Source organism: Malania oleifera, chromosome 4 (assembly GCF_029873635.1).
Source record: "Malania oleifera isolate guangnan ecotype guangnan chromosome 4, ASM2987363v1, whole genome shotgun sequence".
Taxonomy (NCBI): Eukaryota; Viridiplantae; Streptophyta; class Magnoliopsida; order Santalales; family Ximeniaceae; genus Malania; species Malania oleifera.
The window spans coordinates 20,485,312-20,506,931 of NC_080420.1; the positions used below are offsets into that span (position 1 = coordinate 20,485,312).

General features: G+C 32.8%; 1 protein-coding gene across 1 annotated transcript; it reads left to right on the plus strand.

The window, feature by feature from the left end:
- Nucleotides 1-2,927: 2,927 nt before the first annotated feature.
- On the plus strand, nt 2,928-20,340 carry LOC131152706 (universal stress protein A-like protein). Its single transcript, XM_058104515.1, has 4 exons — nt 2,928-3,461; nt 9,188-9,279; nt 12,313-12,431; nt 19,980-20,340. Exons 1-4 carry the CDS (start codon nt 3,272-3,274, stop codon nt 20,056-20,058), a joined length of 480 nt encoding a protein of 159 aa, XP_057960498.1. The 5' UTR covers nt 2,928-3,271; the 3' UTR covers nt 20,059-20,340.
- Nucleotides 20,341-21,620: the final 1,280 nt, after the last annotated feature.

Here is a 21,620-nt window from a genome sequence, read left to right on the forward strand (position 1 = left end):
TTTCTTAAATAGCTAATTGGTTATGGTCAAAGATTAGGGTTAAAACGAAGTCAACCGACGTTGGATTTTTAGGCTTAATTTAAAATTCGGTTGACTGAATCCTTGGCAGTATAAATGTTTCAGTCAACCAAACCAAACTCGGTCAACCGAATCCTTGGCAGTATAAATGCCTCGGTTAACCGAACCAAGCCCGGTCAACCTAATCCTTGGCAGTATAAATGCCTTGGCCGACCGAATCGGTCAGAAGTCAACATGTCGACTTCGCTCGATCGACCGTTCTGTTTTGAATACATCGCACTCGGTCGACCAAACCAACACGTGTCTGACACCCCAACTAATTGGTCGACCAAATTTATAGTTCAAATTGGCCACAGTCGACCGAATTATATGAGCGGTAAACCAAACCTTAGCCATGGTTGATCGAACCTACGAAGGGTTGAAAATTGCCTTGAGACGGTCGACCAAATCCTCAGTTCAAAATGGCCACGGTCGACCGAACTCATTGAAGTGGTTGACTGAACCTTAAAAATAGTTGACCAAATCTCTTGGGTTGAAAATTTTTTAAAGGGCTAAAATATCATTAATTTTTAATTAAACTTTTCCAAAATACTGAGCGTGTCCCTCAATGGTCAAATCTTCTGAAAATCTATAAATACCACTTCATAACTCCATATTAACAACTTTGATTAGCCAAATTTTTTTCTCTAATCTTTTGGGTTAATTTTATCAAAGTTTTCCCAAACTTATTTTTTATTGCAAATTTTTTTTCTTTGGGGCAAAAATCTTTATACTCTCCTGACTCTCTTTCTTTTAGTCCTTGAGCATTTTCTATAAGAGAGCATTTTTGTTCAGGCACTTATTTTCATTGCAAAAAAATTTTAAGCATAAATCCTATCTTTTCCAAACAATGTTATTGCAAATCTTTATTGGAAAAAAAATATTTTTTTACATTTGATCTTTGAAGCTTTTATTACATGTTTTATATAACATCAAAGATCTTATATATTAGTTTTTGCAAAAATATTTTTAGAACAAAAACCCTAGGTTCTCCGGTTCGTATTTGAAAAATATTTTTAGGAGAATGTTTTATCAGGATTCAAATCTTTGAAGCATTTTATCATATATATATATATATATATTTCTTCAAAGATTAGAATATTTATTTTGAAAAATACCCTTTCTCTACTGAGCATAAATCATATTATAAGAGAGTGCATATATTTGAGTTTTTAATGTCCAAGCTTGTGTTCAGAAGAGTTTTAATATGTACAAAAATGTTTTCATGTATCGGTTGGGTTCATCTCGTAAATTGAACTGAGGAGTCTTAGCTCCGTAAGTGAGACCGGTTGGGTTCAACTCGGAAAATTGAACTGGAGAGTCTCCACCCCGTAAGGGAAACAAGTTGGGTTTAACCTTATAATTGAGTTGAGGTTTACCTTACCCTGTAAAGAAAGGTTGTAACGGCTTCTGCTCCACCCGTTTAAGTGAGCAGGTTTAGTGGAATCTTTGGGGGTTATGCTCAAGGCGGGGACGTAGGCTATTTTGGTCGAATCTCGATAACAAATCTGTGTGTCACTCTCTTTATCTCATTTAAATTCCCGCATTTAAATTTCCATATGTGTATGCTTGTTTATTCATAATTTTAATTATTTGCATGCACACTTTTATTTAAATGAGATATGTTGCCTGTGTTTGTTCACACTTGTAGCTTAATCATTTTTCATACACATTATTATATTGAATGAAATATGAACTATGGTGAATTGGTAAAAGTTTAAATTAGCAGAAATATTTTTAAAACCTATTTCACCCGCCTCTTGGGATCACATCAATTCCAACAAAAAATGTTTTCTAATTTTCTATATAAATTTATAAATTAGAAAATGAGGTAGGTTTTTTGCAGTTATTTGGAAAAAATAAAAAAATAAAATTATTTTCACAAAGAAATTGTTCTACAATTTTTTTATATTTATTTATTTTATACACATATTGTAAAATTTTAAAACTAGCTATTTTTTTTGTAATTCATTAAAAAACTAAAATAATAAATAAAAATAATCTTTTCACAATTAAATGGATCTTTATATTTTTTTGAACTGATTATTTTTTTTCCAAATACAAAACAAAAATTGCCTCTTTTTTAGCAAATTTCAAAGAGATTGTAAATTGTTTAACCCTTTAAAGAGGTTGTTAAAATTATTGAAATCTAGGTCTATTTGGAATAATTTCTATTTTTATTTTTTTAATGTTTTGTACAGTGAAAAAATAAATTATGAAATATATTTGTTTATATTGTCGATTTTTTGTTTCTATTGGTGGTTTTTAGATGTTCATAGAAAAAAACTAAAAATTAAATTTTATAATTTTCAATTATTTTGACAATCAGTTGTCAAATTATTTTTAATATCATGAATTAACTTTTTAAAATTAAATAATTCATTTTATCCATATTTTATAATTACAATTCAAATAAAATGATCATAAGAATTTAAAATATATTTAAAATAAAAATAACAATAAAATTTCAAAAAAAATTAAGAACAGTAAAACTATTTATCATATATTTTCACTATATTTTATTTATCTTATACAATAAGATTCATCCTGTAAAATTAATTTTGAAATATAATAATTAAGGAAAAAAATACAATAGTTTTTTTATTATAATATTTTAATTTTATATTACTTTATACTCTTATTATTTTATTCATATTTTATAACTATTTGGTTTAAGAATAAAAATAAATATTTTTTTATTTAAAATTTTAATTTATTTTACTTTTATAAATAAAAATTAAACAGGTCAGTAGTTTTTAATTTTTATTTTTTTTAAGTTAAAATTTAAATTTTTTTTATTTATTTTTATAAATTTTGACGGTGATTTTTCAAGGATTAAGCGTCCTATTTAAGACGCAAACAAAAGGAAAACAGAGTCGCGGGCGGATTGCGTTCCTTCCCAAGAGCGTTCGGGGACTGGATTTTGCTCACTGGCGCAATTGCACGTGACGGGAAAAGCATGGGAGTTGAATGTTGGTTAGCTAGTTCTCGCCACGTTCAGCTCCGTACCTACCAGTGCGAAATTCTTCACTCTCGATCAACTCTCCTTCAATTCTTCTTCTTCTTCTTCGATCCTATCCTCTGTTTGCTTGCGGAAATTAAACTGCTCCCGCGTACCTCCACTCCTGTTTATCCATATATCTTTCGATTGAGCAAGGGCAGAGACCAATTTATCACTCAGTTTTGATCTTAACCCACAACCCAGAAATCGGAAATGGAAGAGGGAAGGGGCGAGAAGAAGAAGGTGATGGTGGCCGTCGACGAGGGAGACTACAGCCACTACGCCCTCGAGTGGACTCTCCAAAATCTTCGCGATTCCATCGCTAATTCCCAGCTTCTCATCTTTACTGTCCAGCCCGTTGCTGAATTCGGCTATATTCACGCTTCCAGTTACGGTGCTGCTCGTAAGTCCTCCCCCCACCTCTTCCTCACTTGTTTTAATCTCCCCTTTGTCTCACTTGATCTTGAATTGCTTATGTTCGTAATTGCTTTTTGTCTTACTAAGTCCATGTATTATTGTGGTTGTTTTTTGAATCTAAAGTGCTTTGTGTTATTGTTCCTACTTTCTATCTAACCCAATTATATAAAGAAAAGACTACAGCATTTTTTTTTCTCCATTTTTCTCTACAAGGAGAGGAAGAAGCCCTGAACAGTGCCTTATTTTTCTCTTTGACAGCCAATTGAACGTAGAATTTAAAGATGAACTCTTGAGCCGTAAAATTAAGGGCAAAAATACTTAAACCCCCCCCCCCCCCCAAAAGATTTGCAAAAAGATAGTTACTCTGATTCTCTGAAGTTTCAAAAATCATTCAGACCTCCGTTTGGCAAAAACACGCAGAGGTATCCACTATCCTAAAGTTAAAAAAAAAAAAAATTGATTTTTGGACACTTATACCCCTCGTAGAGCTTATCTTTTTTTGCTAAAATATTATGAGGAATTTGCTTCTTTTTTGACAAATTTGAGGAAAAGTTTATTGAATTTTTTAAGGTAAGCCTCAAGTGAGGTCAGCAGATTTTACTGTAAAATGTAAGCATAAGACTATTTGCCCTCTTTTTTGTAGGTATCTTTGGCTTAATCATTGAATGGGCTTTTAGTCATGAATCAAAGGACATTGATATTCTTTGGTTCTGGTTTTAGTTGTGACACTGGCATCATTTCAAGAACTTTAAGTTGGGTTTTGTCAATTTTCTCAGTCAATCTTATAAAATCAGGTCACTGAAAAAGCTGTGTAATTTTGAATTTGTGCAAGAAGTTCTATCTGTTGAGAGGCTAAGGGACTGTTTGAAATCATTTCTCACTTTTTTTCTTCTGTCTCTGTTTTTGTTTCTAGATCATAAAAAAAAAACAAGTTAGAACTATGTGTTTGTTACATTGCTAGTTTCAAAAAAACTGAAAAGAAATTTTATAGTTTTTAGTTATTTTGACAACATGCAAGAACATCAGAATTAAAGTTTGTATGTATTTATTTATATAAAATCTGCGGCAGTTTTCAGTGTGCATATTTCCCTCATTGTTCCTAAATTGCCATTCTTTTTCTAAGTTTAAAATTGAATTACAATGCTTAACTAATGGATTACTTGGTAAATTAATACTCTTTAATAAAGCTACCCATAAGTCCATTATCCACGTAATTGTGCCATTATTTCCTTAAATTTAAGGCTGTATATAACACATTTTTTGTGTGCCGAAAGCTAGTATATAAACAAGAAAAGCGCATTAAAAAATAATCTTGCATTCAAATGTAGGCAATAACTTCCCCAAGGAAGAAAGTACTAAATTCTCCATGCAACAAAGAAAATTAAAGAAGGATTGAAGTTTTATCAGAAAACAGTTTTTTTTTTTTTTTTTTTTCTCAATTTCCATTCAATTTGTCCAATCAAATAGAGCCTTAGCATGGACTGGTTGCAGAAATGCAAAGCATTCAGGTGTTCTGTTTAAGATTCGAAGTTTTAGCATTCAGATGGACATTCTTGGCATTCTTGATGTTGATGTGTGTTATCTTTGAGCCTTTGATGTTGTTTTGATTTTCTAAGACTTTTTAGTGGTAGTTTTGCCAAATAGCAGTGCAATGGGGTGAAAGTATTGAAGGGCCCTTCTTATTACTTTGCAACTTCATTAATTATCTTAAATTTTGAATTTTAGGAGGTTTTGAAAGGTTTGATTTCTTTATTGCAAAACTTCAGACAAAGTTTCCCAAATTCAAAATAAAAACAGAAGAAAAACTAGAAAATTTTGAGGTCTTTAATTTTGTTTCTAAATTATACAAAATAATTTGTTTTAATATTTCTCAAAGTTTCATTCACAATTTCCCTCATTTATTATAACTTTTAAGTGTTTCTTTATATCAAAATCGATTTTTTTTGTAAATTGAGACACTCTTGAAATTTCCATCAAAATCAAAATTTTAGTCCTCGAAATCATTTGATTTTAGAATGAAGATTGCCTTCTGCATCTTACAAAGGAAGGTGAATAATTTTGAGGTTTTTGGGTGAACAATCTTAAGCGCCAGTTCACAAAAGAGCTAAAAACAGTCTTATGTTGTGAGTACTTGTAAGGAGGGGTGAGCAAACGGTCGGTTTGGGGGAATTTGGTTAATTAACCGAATTAACCGAAAATTTTGTTAACCATTTCCATTAACCAAACTGATTGAATAAGGGATGTTAACCGAACCTTGCCCGATTGAATTACCTGTTCGGGTAATTCGGTTAACTGAATTTAACTGAAATTATTAAAAATTAATTATTAAAAACAGAATATAATTATAAATTTTTTACCAATTCTGCAACTCACCGCCGCGCCCTCAACTCCCTCAATCTCCTTCCGTCCTACAACAGCTCAAGTCCATCAACCTCTATAGTTACAGATCCTCAAAACCCACCCCACTCCCCTCCGTCGTCGAACCCATGCCGGAAGTCATCGAATCGCCGTCGGAAGTCGTCAAAGCCTCGGAACCAGAGGCCGCCATAGACGATATCAAGGAGGAAGAAGAAGAACGACAACAAACCATGGACGAGGTTTATGGGATGATACAAGTAGGGGTGAGCAAACGGTCGGTTCGGCCAAATTCGGTTAATTAACCAAAATTTTAGGTTAAAGAATACTATTAACTGAATTGACTGAACCGTTGGGCCGAACCAAACCGAACCCGACTGAATTTTTTTTTCGGGTAATTCGGTTAACCGAATTTAACCGAAAGGCAGGTGCAGAATCAGAGTAGTCCCAACTCCCAAACATTGACAGAATTCTTCTTCCGAGTTGGTGGGTTCTTTCATTTGGGACCCAAAATTTGAATTGAGCTCATTGAGTTGCTTAGGGTTTTGCTCAGAGAGAGAGAGAGAGAGAGGGGGGGGGGGGGATAGGGAGAGAATGGTGAAGTTTCTGAAGCCAAACAAGGCGGTGGTCCTCCTCCAAGGCCGCTACGCCGGAGCGGTGATCATTCGATGATTTCGATCGTTCAACGATGGCACCTGTGACCGTCCATACGGGCACTGTTTGGTTGTCGGGATAGCCAAGTACCCGAAGAAGGTGATCTGCAACTGCAAGGACTTCGCCAAGAAGACCGCGAAGAAGTCCTGCATGAAGGCCTTCATCAAGCTAGTGAACTACAACCATGTTATGCCTACGCAGTACACCCTCGACGTTGATCTCAAGTTTTGAGTATCCAAAAACACAACCTTTGTTATTAAATCGGTTAATCGAATTAATATTTTCTACTCACCGAACCGAAACCGGATTCACCGAAATGTTGGAAGGCATAACCGAACCGACCGAATCGGTTTTTTTAACTGAACTGAACCAACCAATTTCGGTCGGTTAATTCGGGCTTCCCTGAATTATGCTCACCCCTAGATACAAGGTCGCTGCGTCAGCAAGGTGAAGTTTGACACCCGACCGGCATCCAGCGAATCCCCGGTGAGGCTGCCACAGAAGCTGAAGAAGTTAGCGAGTGCAAAGTCGGCTTTCGCACATTTCGAGGAGAGTGACATCATTGAGAGCCGCCGGCCAGCCAACATGAGGGAGGGGAAGGCTGGAGCAATGGAGCATTATGGGGAGGCGGACGATGGGGTCGACGCCAAGGCCAATAATTTCATCAGCAGGTTCAGGTAACAATTACGTGGCTTTTCCTTTCAATAATCAGCAGCAGCAAGCAGGGGTGTATATTAATTTATATTTGAAATTTAATTAATTATTAAATCGGTCAATCGGCTAACCAAATTTATATTCCTTGTTCACCAAACCGAAACCCGATTTACCGAATTTTGGTGAAGCCCAACCGAATCGACCGAACCGGTTTTTTTACCCAAATCGAATCAATTTTGGTTGACGGGTTTCCCCGAATTATGCTCACCCCTATTTGTAAGAACAAATTTTTGTCATAAGCATCAAGTTGGCCTGAACTTTGTCTTGAAGTTTGCAATGGTGATAGGAAATTTAGTTTTCTAGTTGATTTTTGGCTCATATTTACGGGGGTGGTGCCCTTGAAGTCGGAATGGTATTTTGAGTTTGGGCATAATGCCATTATATTATCATATGAGGGTATTTTGGGATTTTTACATGTTTATAAATTGCATTCAATGGTTTAAAACCATGGGGCAGTTTCTGTGGAAAGCATAGTAAAATTTCGTGGGAGCTCCAAGGCACGTGTAAATTTGTTGTGTTCGCCCTTTTGGTGTTTTCTTTCGTCATTTTACTCCATTTTCATTAAATTTCAGTGTCAAGAAATCATGAGCCAACCACTTGTTGATTTAAAATCTTCCAAGACTATCTCAATGATGACTACTCATGTTGCTGTTTGTGAAGCCTTTTGGTGCTTAGATTTTTCTTCTCTCTCTCTCTCTCTCTCTCTCACACACACACACACACACATAAGGGGCTAAAGTGGCTAGACTGCCCCCATAAAAAAAGATGTGTATAAGGCTGAGGGAGGACCACCTGCAAATAATTCTAGAAGATCATATTCTCTTTAAAAATTTTAAATTTAGGTTTTTTTTTAAATCAATAAATCTACATATTTTAGGATTTTAATTATTTTCGAGTTGTTTTGAATATTTTAGGGGTTATTTGGTATTACTGTAAAAATTATTGAAACCAAAACTAGAAACGAAAACCAAAATCAGAAATAGAAACTAAAAATAAAAAACTAGCAACCTATTTGGTTAATATTTATAAAACTAAAATAAATTTTAAAACTTAATTAAAAATGCCCATTTTCATTTTTAAATAAAAAATATTATAAAAATATGATTAAAAAAATAAAATTTCAAAATAATGCACATTAAAAAAATACTATAATAAAAATAAAAATGATTATAATTATTTTAATTAATTTTTATACTTGAAAAGTTTTCTTTACAATAAAAAAATTTATTGGACAAGAAAATTGAAAAATAGTAAAATTTGTAATTGGCTTTATTATATTTTTTTTGTGAAATTTATGTATATTTTTATTTTAATCATACTTAAATTCATATGTTCTTTTTATTTAAATTTTAATTTAAAAGTGTATAAGATGAATGATTAAATTCAAAAGAACTTTTTCTATATATTATAATTTTTGGCAACATTTTGCCAAAACAACTAAAAACCATAAAATCTGATTTTTAGTTTTTTCACAAACAATATAAAATCGAAAAGAATAGACAATAGAAACAAAAAATTGGTAACATAATAAGTAAGTTTTTATAATTTGTTTCTTCAGTTCACTATGTAGAAATAGTAACAGAAAACAAAAAACAACAAGGATACCAAAGAGACCCTTAGATACTTTAGGGTTCTTATGTAATTATTGTATTAGTTATAATATTGGGTGTACAAGTACTTCCCTTATTAATAAAATGTGTCAAATGATGTTTGACCAAGCAATTGGCGTTTTGTGCATCACAATTGTTAGCATGCAGTCTTATATTTACATTTAATATTATCATTTGAATTTATATTTTAAAAGGATTTGAAATAACTGTTTGCCTTTTAATTTTTACTCGATCAAAACCTTATATGACAATAGATTCTATGGTGCTCGTTTCAATTTTATGGTAATATGAGGGTGAATTGATGGCATTGCAGCAATCGTTGTCTTGGAAGAAAATTCACTGATTGATCTTTCTGCACATTGACAATTTTGTGTCACAGTTCCAGAATTGATCACCTCTGTCCAAGAAAATCAGAAGAAGGTAGCATCAGCTTTATTGGAGAGAGCAAAGGAGATTTGCAGTAAATATGGGGTATAGACTCTTCACTTATTTTTTTGACCAAAGATTGCATAATAGACACTTTGGGAGAAAAAGAAAAATACCTTAGGTGCAGCGGGGGCAGCACAATGTAAGCTTGTGTCAAGTCACACTGCTTATCTGGTGCTGTTTTATTGGATGGGGCACATGCCCCTGGGGCATCAAATCCTTCTATGGCACACTGTTGCGACCATTTTGAGATTTATATTTGATTTGTCTGTTGAATTTCATTTGGGCTAAAAACCTAGAAACCCTCTGACTTTTCCCTTCTCTCTCTCCTTAATTGAAACCTCTAATTTTGATTCAGTTCCTAAAAATCCAATAGTATTCTATGTTACTAAGTTAATCCATTCGGTTGTTGACTCGATCTTAGTACCCTATTATTCTACAGTTGTTAATAGTGTTCATATTTCTCTCTCTCCCTCTTTTTTTTAAGATTCTTATTTAATTTTGAAGTTGTAAAATTCGCTAAAATCTCTATCTAATTAATTTATCATATTCCTTTTTATTCACATGTTGGTTTTGGTTACATAAAACATATTATTTCTGTTAGTACTTGTTCTCTGAAGTTTTATTTCAAACCTATCCACTTTTACTAAATTCTTTGGTCAAAGGGAAAGCTTTTAGGAAATTTTGATTAAGTTTGATAGTTCACATACAATAATTAATTGAGAGATTTCAAGTTTTATCATGCTAATTGTCCATGCTAAGGTTTTTTTTTTTTTTCTTGCTTCTATATTCAAGATTTTTATGGTAGCTATTGTTGCAGTGTCCCAAAACTTATTCTAAATATTATTTCAACCTTAATAAAATTGATTTTAAATTTAAGCACAAGGAAATTGTTCTCCTCCTTTTCTCATAATATATTTTTAGGATATTTTCTTGTAATATGATTTAATATTATATATATATTTGCACTGGCGCGGTGTCTTATCACATTTAAAATTCTTTTCTAGCATACTTCGGCAATTGTTTAATGCTGTGCAACTGATTTGCACTCTGTTCACAGTCAATACGATGACTTTTTCTTTCTCAAACATAATTTATTATGCATAAGTGCTCGTGGAATAATATACAGTTAAAAGACATTTCCCCCATTTGTAATATTTGCTATCAAAAGGAAGAAACAAGAAGATTGTTGTTTTAACTGAGAGTTACAATTGCATAGAATACAATAAGCAAATTAGCCCTTACTATTGACTGTATGAGTCTGATCCAATTTTGATTATGACAAAACCAATGTTTCTCACATGGGCACTGAGCTTCTTTAATAGGTTTATCCTTAGCATGCACTGTTGGTAAAAACTTAAGCAAGTCATACGAATTATGAAGATCAAGCTTCGTTTATGATGTCTGAAGAATCGAAAGAATGAGGACCTATTTTTTTCTATTGTATTTGCATTCATTTTTAATTGGCCTGTAATAGTAAATATAGGAAAAAGTCTATAATAATTTCTGCATGTCATGCATGTAGGTAATTGTAAGCTCAAGACCTTAGAAAGACCTTAGGGATCGCTTGATTTTTGTGACTATTTCAAAATGACCCTAGAAAGACCTTAGGTCCCTACACAAATGCACAAAATAGTCCCTATAATCACTTATATTATCAGGGAAAAAAATTAAAATGATTTGGACTAAATAGACAAAATTGTGAGAGGTCGGGCGACTGAACCCGTTGTGTTCAAAACACCTCGGGCGCCCGAACTGTGGATCGGTCAACAAGTTGACTTGAGTTCGGCAAATCGAACTAAAATGAACACACCATCCATGGGCGACCGAACAGCTGAGGTGACCGTTCTCATCAACTCAGCCAACTGAACTTTACGTTCAAAATGGCCCCGGGTTACCCGAACACTTGAGTTCGGTTAATCAAATGAGAGACCAGGCGACCAAAATACGGACATAATGAAATCACCTCAATTCAGCAAACCGAACATACACCCGGGCACCCGAACCTTCAAAGTGGCTTTTTACACCGAGTCTATTCGGGCAGCCGAACCAAGGTTCAGCCACCCGAAAACTCTTGGGTTGTTTATTTTTTACCGAGGTTAAAAATAATTAAACGGGGTTAATTTTCCTGATTGGTTTTAAAACAATTCTATTAAAGACCCCTATGTCCTAAATGGTTATAATTTGGTCAACTTCTATACATAGGACCTCATTTGCATAAATTAGTAAGAGAGATTAAGAAAATCATTAGTGCAAAATCCTCTCAAGCTCAAAAGCTCATTCTTGCCTATACTACTTCAAAATCTCTCCAACACTCATTCCTTTGATTAATCCTAACATTGTGAGGGATGGGAAAAATTATTTGACCTTTTTTTTTTAAAGCTATATACTAGAGATAATTATAATTAAATCTTTTGTTTGTCAGCAAGGTGACTAATGGTAGTTAGTAGTAAGCAAATGTGACTATCAGTTAACTTGGAAATTTGCATACTAGTGATTTTTTAATTTTTATTTTTACTAAATTAAAGTTATGAGCTAAGTTAAAACTGGGGACATTAATAATTATTTGTTTCCGAGTTAAAATTAATGGACTGAATTGCAACCAGTGAACAGTTTGTGGATTTTTGTGATTTTAACTCATTTAGTTGTTATTTCCGAATGCAATAGTGTCAGGGTTGCCTCTCCCTAAGCTTGATAGTCCAAAACTGAAAATGATGCTACTTGGTTTATGGGATATATATGATGCAGATGCTGTTGAATTTCTGTTCTAGATCTCAAATATAATGACTTCCAGAATTTTGAGGTCAAAATAATTCTTAATATTTAATTTGGATGCTATAACTACATTCTGTATCTCTGGCTAGTTGAACTATATCACTCTCCCTTTTTAGAAAGATTAGCTTATTACTATCTAAAAAGATCACCAGAGGGCAGAGGCGATGAGTATATCTTGAAGGGTGAGGCAGTTTAATACCAATTGGATTTAGGTATCTTTGATTTGCACATTTTTCAGATGCCTACGCATGGAAGTTCTTGAAATTTTTATGCCATAGAATTCATAAGTTTTTCTTGCTACAGATAACAACGGAGACTGTCACAGAAGTTGGAGATCCTAAAACAGCCATATGTGAGGCAGTGGAAAAATTCAACGTCCAATTACTTGTATTAGGCAGCCATGGCCGTGGAGCTCTAAAGAGGTTAGTTGCCAATTACATAATTTTGTATGATGTTCTATGAAAGAAGTGTGCATTTATTCATATTTAGCCCTGGTTCATTCTTCATTGCTAGTTTTTTTCCAAGTATATTATTGCTAGTTTTAAAGTGCTCCTGAAATTATTGCATGCATTCAGGCAGGAGTAGGGCTACAGTCATAGCCTCCCTGCAGATATCTTTACATTCATATATTTTGATTTGTTTTCTTTTTAGTTACTTATTTTGGGAAAATATATTTGAAAAGATAGCTCTAGACCTAGAAATAGTGAATGTCATTAGTGCATATCCTCCCCAAATAGGCTTAACAGAACACCTTAAAGATAATTTGGGAAGATTTGTATAGTATTTTACAAGGGATACCAATGTCTGAGAAAACATTCATAGGAGCTGATTTGAATTGACACATTGGAAAGGAAAATATAGGCTATGAGAGCATACATGGAGGCCATGGATAGGGAGATAAAAATGAGGTCAGTGATACAATTTTTTGATTTTGCCATGTCTTGCAATTTGGTTATATTGAATAGTTGTTTTATAAAAAAAGAAGAACACTTGATAACTTTCAAGAATGGGCATAATAAAAGACAAATAGATTTCTTCTTAACTAGGAAGGGGATCGTCTATTTTTTGAGGATTGTAAAGTTATCACAGGTAGAAGTTTAGCTATACAATATAGAGCCCTAGTATTCGATAAACATACTAAAAAATGGAAGAGAAAGAGTATCATAAATTCACATAAAAGGACTAGATGATAGAGCTTGAAGGGAGATAATATAGTAAAATTCAAAGATAAAATTATCAAAAGTGTGGCCGGACAGTAGGGGTTAAGGTAGATGCAAATGCTATTTGGAATAAAATGACTAACTCTATTGTAAGGATAGTAAAAAAGATTTTATGTGAATGCAAAGGAAGATACTTGAGTAGTAAAGAAAGTTGGTGGTGGGGTTGAGAAGTCAAAAGGCTGTTAAGACAAAAGAAATTGATACAAAATATGACAAAGTTGTTGAAATATAGAAAATCTTGAAACGTATAAAGTGTCAAGAAAAATTGCAAAAAAAATACTATTAGTGAAGTTAAACATAGATATGTTGATACATTATATACCAGACTGGATGAAAAAAGGAGAAAAATACATTTATAACTTGCTGGAGCTAGAGAAAAGAAATGCAAAGATTTAGGTGATGTAAAATATGTAAAGAACGAGAATGATAATTTCTTTACTAGATAAGAAGACATAAAATAAAGATGGCGAAGATATTTTGATACGTTGTTTAATGAAAACCAAACTGAAAATTGAGATTGAAAGTGACAAATGAGGAGAAGACTAAAAATATGAGATTTATTCATAAAATTAGAGCTCTTGAAGTTAAGATGACGTTAAAAAAGATGGAAAGTGGGAAATTAATAAGATTAGATAACATACCAATTGAAGTTTGGAAATGTTTAGGAGATAAAGGAAATATTTGATTAACAAGTCTTTTCAACATTATTATAAAAGCCAAGAAATCTTGGAAGAATAGAGGAAAAACATGATAATACCTTTAAACAAAAACAAAGGCAATATTCAAAATTGGAATAACTTTCATGAAATTAAGATTATGAGTCATACGATGAAATTATAGGGTAGAGTAATTGAACAAAGAATAAGATTCGAAACGAGGATTTCAGAGAATTAATTTGGTTTTATGCTTGGGAGATTTACAACATAAGTTATTTATATTTTAAGAAGATTAATGGAAAAGTTTAGTGGAAAGAAGAGGTACTTGCATATGATTTGTATTGACAGAGAGAAATCATATGATAGAGTACCTAGGAATGTTCTTTGGTGGGTCTTAGAAAAGGAGGTTTGCAATAGATATACTGAGGTCATTGATGATATGTATGATAGAGTAGTGACTAGCATTAGGATTGTAAGAGGGGAATCTAGAGCATAGTTCTCAAATCGAGATTTGAATCGTGAATCAAAATTCCAATTTAGTGAATTGAATCAAATTGTAAGATTCGGTAAAAAATTTGAAAAATTTATTCCAACTGACATGCACTTATGTACAACAAAATAAAATAGCAAAACATATTGAAATTTCAACGAATATGGATCATCATGTTGTCAACTAACACAATGCTTGTTGTTGAAGCAAGTTTTGTAGGTCTGAATCCTACCATGATCTATTTAACTCTACATATATTTATAACATGATTTGTTCCATCCCATCTCTATCAAGTATCAAATTACGATAGTTTGCCACAAAGTTATAAGTTTAACACGTGTTATGAGATGTCATCTTCAAAAGAAAAAAAAAAAAGATATCTAGAAGCCCACATCTCATATTAATAAATAAATAAATAAATAAACTCTAAACCATCTATGTAGACAACTAATGTACAATGTAGTGTATAATCATTCATCATCCCAATCCCCTAATGCAAAGTCATCATCATCTTCATCATCTACCACAATCATCTCTTCTTGTTCCTCTTCTTCTTCATCTCTTTCTCTTCACCAATCAGCTCAATTCATCTTCTTCGACATTTTTCCCGTTTCCTCTACGATCAAATCTCAAGTTCCTTGGTCCTACATAATATGACATTATAAAATTATTAAAATATGACAATTATTTTTAAAGCTCCATCCTCCATAAACTAATTACTTATGTAGAAGCAAATATAAACTCATACAACTCTTACTTCTCTTTCTTTTCTCGCCATTTCCAACTCCTCCATTATCTTCAAAGCACTCACTAACATTCATCTGTGAAATATTTTCTGGTAGACAAGGACCTTTCTTTTTGTAAATCCATTCATCATTTGATTCCATGTCCGATAAAAAAATTGGATAATATGTCTCACCACTCTGTTGCCTTCTCACTTGCCTTAGTTTTAGTTGAATATTGTACTTAACAAAGACAAAAACATATACTCTTTGTTGTTCCAATCGATTCCTTTTTTTGGAGTGGACATGATCAAATGTGCTCCAATTTATCTCACATCCCGTGGCACTATATGTGAGGCTAAGGACTCGTATTGCAAGTCTTTGAAGCTCCTTGCACTCCTCTCCATAACTCTCCCACCATAAAGCTATACATATGATCAAAACAAATAAATTAACATCATTTAATATTTTTGGTTATGAACCAAAAACAAAAAACTTAACAATGAAAAAATTATCATAAAGGCAAGTAGGCAACTATCGGATTGATATAATACCAAGTTGTTTCTTATCTTTTGTTAGTGTATCCATGCTTAAGCCAAACATCACTTTAGCTTTTTTTTAACTTTTCCAATTAATGATCAATCTTGATCCTTGTTTCCACATCCAGATACACTTTTTCAATAGTGTTTTATAAACCAGTTTTGACCTCAATGTCCACATTAAAGTCATCATTATATTGGAACCTACAAATGAAAGAAGTGATAAATATAAATGCATAGGTAATCGGCTCACTGCTCATGTTATAAAATTTATTTAGTTGTTGGACAATGCAACTTACCTCGAATTAAGGAAATATCCTGCTGTATGAAGGGGCCTATGGAGTTGCAAATCTCATCTCATATCAATAACGCTCCAAGTACGATCATACTTGATCTTTTGATGATTAAAGTTTTGAGTAATTTGTTCCATTGCTCTATCCATGGCTTTATATATCCCATTGCTGGTTTTGCACCATCATCACATAATAATATGGCCTCCACTTTCTTAGCTTCCAACCTCGAAGCATGTTAAGACATAGCCTACTCCTCTAATGCAAACACGGCTTGACATGCAAGTTTGTTTTCATCAAAACTCTTCAATGTGTGAAAAGATGTACCAAACCTTGTAATCCCGACTCTCTTCAAAAAAAATTTTTTTCCTAGAAAACTCTGAACATGTTAAGCACCCATATCTGTTGATAAATGAAGACACACCTCCATAGCCTTTTGAATTGTATTATGAAAGAGAAGAAACTCTCCAATATCATGCAAAATTAAATCAATGCAATGGGCTGCACATGGAGACCAAAATATGTGTTTCCTTTTCTCCATTAGCAACTCATCGGCACCTACATTAGCCAAGGCACTATCCATCACCACTTGAACCACATTTTCCCCTCCAATCTCTTCCATTAAAGAGTAAAGCGATTCATACAATTTATAAGCATCCTTCACCACACTTGAACTGTCTATTGATTTGAGAAAAAAATGTGCCACTGGGATTATTAATCAGAAAATTTGTGAGATGCCTTTGTTTTGTGTCAGTCCGTCCATCCGACATCAAAGTATATCCAGTCTTTATCCATTCTTTCTTACATTTTTTCCATAATTTGTTTGACACTACCAACTTCTTTCTTCAAAAAACTTTAGATTCATGATAACTTGGGAGCTTCAATCCCATTCCATATTCCCCAACCATCTTCATCATTGATGCAAATAAAGGACTCTTCACCTGGTTGAATGGTAAAGCATGTCCATAAAAAAATTGGCAAATGCTTTGAACCACTGGCTCCCTATTTTTCACAAACGCATTCAAGGTTTGTGGTTTAAACCCTTTTACCTTAACTCATTTGCCCTTACTTACAAAAGCATCCATGGTGCCTCGACTTTGTCCTCTTATAATTTGAACTTCTTGCTCTTGTTCTCCAAACTGTTCTTGAAAAATTTCTTTTTCATTGTCAACATTCTTTTATTTTACTTCTTCCAACAAATTTTTCCCTCACATCTTCTGGACACTTCTTACAAGGAGCAACATTATCATGATCCCCCGCAAAATGATGCTTCATTCTAATTATGCCACCCTATCTTTCAAGCCCACAATAGTTGCCCTTCAAGTGCATTCTATTATCATTGATTTGGGAGCAATGATCCCATGTAGGATCGTCACTCTTTGTATTGGAATTCTTTTTCTTAGCTTAGCACTTGAACTTGAAGCCATCTTCCCACTCTCTTAACACTCAAATAAGTGCAAACTTTCCAAGTTAAATTTCAAATCTCAACCTACAAATAAACAATGGATAACATATTCAAAAAAGAGTGAGAAACAACTAAAGAAGTATAATATAAATTATAAACATATAATACTGTTGTACTAAGTTTATAACTATATCACTATTTACAAATTTATTGTAGCCCTATATTCCATAATAATAATAGTATAATACTATAGTGAATAAATGAATATTTTAAAATATCACAAAGGTCAATGGCAGACCATTATAGTATTGAATATTCTATTAATTGTTGAATATTTGAATAGTTCATGCTTCATGGCTTCATGCAATATATTTAACATTTATGATTTAACAATAAAAAATCAGATGTATGCATGCTTTTTAAAAATAAGAGAATGAATCAAGAAAATATTAATGAAAAACTGAACTTTGTGGTTTTTAACTTTTGAAGACTATATTTTAAGAGAATGTGTCATCAAAAGCAATAAAGATTTGAATAAATATTTAACATTTATGATTTAACAATAAAAAATCATGTGTATGCTTTTTTTTTTTAAAAAAAAAGCGAATGAATCAAGAAAATATTAATAAAAAACTGAACTTTGAGGTTTTTAAGGCTATATTTTAAGAGAATGCATCATCAAAAGTAATGAAGTCTGAACTTTATTGTGCTTTTTACTGTTTTATGAGAAAAAATATCATTTTTAATGCATAGGTTTACAACTTAAGCTTACTATAAAACTTTAACAATTAAAATAAGAATAAAAATTAAATTAAAAGTACAAATAAAACTGATTAAAATATAAAAAATGAATTAAAAAATTAAAGGAAGGCTTAGGCAACCAGGATTCGAACCTACAGGTTCTCTAGTTCTCTGCAGTCTCCACTCTACAGTCAGAGCTAAGTCTCGAGTCTTGATTTCTTCAATGGCAGAAAGAGCAAACTCAGCAGAGAATAAGAAAGCCCACGAGATATGGCCTTTCTTCTATGGCAGAACAGAATAATATATGGAATAATGGAAAGTGGAAACTACTGGTATTCTGGCAGTCCTTCAACTTCAAAGTTCAATTGTCAATGGCAGAACTCAGAACCAGAGCATATAGGAATGGCTGAAGGGAAGGCCAAACGTCTTGACTCTTCTCTTCTTTGGGATGGAACCTATGGAAAGGGCAAAACTAACCTAATCATTCATTCAAAAAAGAAGGGGTAAAAATGGGTTTTCGCTGGGCTTTAAAGCAGTCGGAGGTGTTTGTGTGCAGCCAGCGATGAATTGATTGAATCGCATGATTCGATTCATCAATTCACTGCATGAATCGATCGATTCTCCTTCGATTCAACTCCAACCTTGATTCTCTTGCCGATTCGAATTGTTTTGCTGACTATTCGATTCGAATCATACTATTTGAATCGTGAATTGTAATATTCTAACGACTATGAATCCAAAGATTTTCCAATTGCAATAGGTATACACTAAGGTTTTAATTTGACTCCTTATCTTTTTATTTCAGTGATTGATAAACTTATTAGGAATATCCAACACGACAGCCCTTGGTATATGTTATTTGATGAAAGTAGGAATTGAGTGGAATCTAAGTTAGAACTTTGGATAACCACGTTAGAGTCCAAAGGTTTTAGGATAAGTAGGAGTAAGACAGAATATATGAAATCTAATTTCAATAATGTAAGGAGTAGTGCGGAGAAGATTAAACTTGATAATCAAAAAATGATTAACATTAATAGATTTTGATATTTTAGATCTAGCATGCGAGGTAAAGGGAAAATTGAAGAAGGTGTAATACATAGAATTAAAGTCAGTTGGGAAAATGAAGGAGTGCATTAGGCGTGTTGTGTGATTATACAATACCCTTAAAATTAAAAGGAAAGTTTTTATAAAACATCTATGAAGTGCTATGCTTTTTGGTTCATAATGTTGGACAACTAAAAAATATTTACAAAAAGTAAAAGTTTCCGAAGTGTGAATGTTAAGGTGGATGAGCAATATAACATTAAAAGATAAACTAAGGAATGACCATATATGCAATAATTTAGGCATAACACCAGTTGAAGACAAGATAAAGGAGGGGCGACTTCGATGGTTTTGACATTTGAAACGCAGGCCTAGTAGAACACTAGTGAGGAGTGAGGTAATTATTGTTTTTGGCATGAAAATAGGTAGGGGCAGGTCTAAAATAACTTGTAATGAGTTAGTAAGGAAGGATTTAATAGTCATTAATTTAGTAGAGGAAAATGCTTTTGATTGGATGAATTGGAAAAAAAGAATTCATGTAGTCAATCCCACCTAATGGGACTTGATGCTGCTTATTGTTGTTATTTTTGGAAATTAGATTTTACCCATGGATTGTATGTGCACCAACAACTCAATAATTGTGTCTTGTGACCAATTATCAGATGTCTACAAATTTGTTGATGTGAGCTTTCTAACTTTTCGAGGGGAGGAAATTCCGAGGTATACCATGTCATGTGCTTGTATGCTTGTCTGCAAAAATGATCATCTATATTTATACACATATATATATTTGCTTCAGAGCGATTATTGTCTCAATTTTTCTGGAAGGTTTACTAATGCAAATGTACTATTGCTGCATGAAGGGCTTTTCTCGGGAGTGTTAGCAACTACTGCGTTTATAATGCCAGGTGCCCTGTTCTCGTTGTGAAAAAGCAAGCCTGAAGGGCTCGAGACTGTAATATTTCCATGAAGTTTAGCAGTGAGCTCTGGTTGTGACAAGAAGATTAGCAGCATCTTTCTGTTACTGCCAACTTCAAAGATTTCTGTTTGTAGCATTTCTGTTCGAACGGTTGGTGTGAATGTGTGATTGAGATTTCAGTCTTGCTTAAAATGCAGAATTTGTGAGCTATGAATGGTAATAAGTATAAACAGGGAGCTATGTATTCATGTAGTTTTTGTTTAATGAAATGGGAGCAGCATGCCATATGCTCCTTCTGTTAATTATATGCATGCCTCTGTTGATCGCCTTAAGCCATCTAGCTCCAACCAAATCTTTAAAAGCTCTCCATCTCATTGGAAAGCATTGGAGAATGGCCTGTAAGAGAGATTACTCATATTAATAGAAACTCTTTGGATAAAAACTGAACTGCCAAATGAAGTTTGGCTACTACTGCACCTTTTAGGAGATGTTTAGGATGTCTTTTTATAAAAAGGAAAGTGTGACTCATGAGTGAAATGGTTATTTAATTGAGTCAAGGGCCTAAATATATATATATATATATATATATATATATATATATATATATATATTCAGAACTGACAACAGAACAAAATAGTGGTTTAATTTGTATGAATGCTAGTATTCAATTGTCATATGATTTTGCCCCGAATTGAAGGGAATCGCTAGGTGTGCATTTGAGTTGGTAGCTTTGTTCATGGTCCTTCCTATCAAGCTGCAAACCTTAAGGCCCTCTAACAATTTTGTTACTATATATATATATATATAACTTAATTCAAATAAACAGGCATAAATGTTATCCCAGACGGCATGTTTGTATTTCAACTTCCCAAATTTAAATATGCAATGCCAAATTCACGTTCCCAAATAAATCATAAATGATTTTCAAACAATTTTTTTTTTTTGTTTAACATAACATACTTTCTATAATGTCCTTAATTTATAAGTTATTTTTAATTAAAGTATTCAAAAATTATGAGTATATAAGTAATTTTATAAAATATATTTTATTTTAATACTTTAAAAATCTTTAGAAATTTCATGGTGTTTTTAATTTCTCTAGACGGTTTTCTTCTGCAATTTTCTTTGAGAAAAACTCCTTGGACGCCCCATAAGTTTTACAAAATCTTATATTAGAAAAAGGATCAATGCATACTATTATATTTTATCAAATAATTTTTAAATATTTAAACAACTTACCTCCCTAATTTTTAAGAAAGTGTGTCAAAACTTATCATGCTTGTTCAACTCTAGTGGTGAAACAACCCAAACCCTCCCCTTTTTTTATATGAGAAAGTATTAGGTACGTTAAGTATATATATTAGATTCAATATGATTTCATCATATGTACAAAAAATAATTACTTTAGTTAAATTACAAACACATGATAAAATTATAGACACCCTATTTGGCCTGGTTATTTTATAGAAAAATTTAGAAATCCCCCCCCCCCCACCCAAATTTTATCTCAATTTAAGGCATTTTTTTAGTTATTTTTATTGCATTGGAGCACCGTCGAAGGACTTTGCCTAAGTAGTTGCTCTCT

What these genes read in the sequence shown, in the direction of transcription:
- LOC131152706 (XM_058104515.1), top strand. Translation starts at nt 3,272, where the DNA reads ATGGAAGAGGGAAGGGGCGAGAAGAAGAAGGTGATGGTGGCCGTCGAC. An exon ending in AGATTTGCAGTAAATATGGG is followed by an intron (nt 9,280 to 12,312) that starts GTATAGACTCTT and finishes TTCTTGCTACAG; the next exon opens with ATAACAACGGAGACTGTCAC. An exon ending in GGCCGTGGAGCTCTAAAGAG is followed by an intron (nt 12,432 to 19,979) that starts GTTAGTTGCCAA and finishes TGCTGCATGAAG; the next exon opens with GGCTTTTCTCGGGAGTGTTA.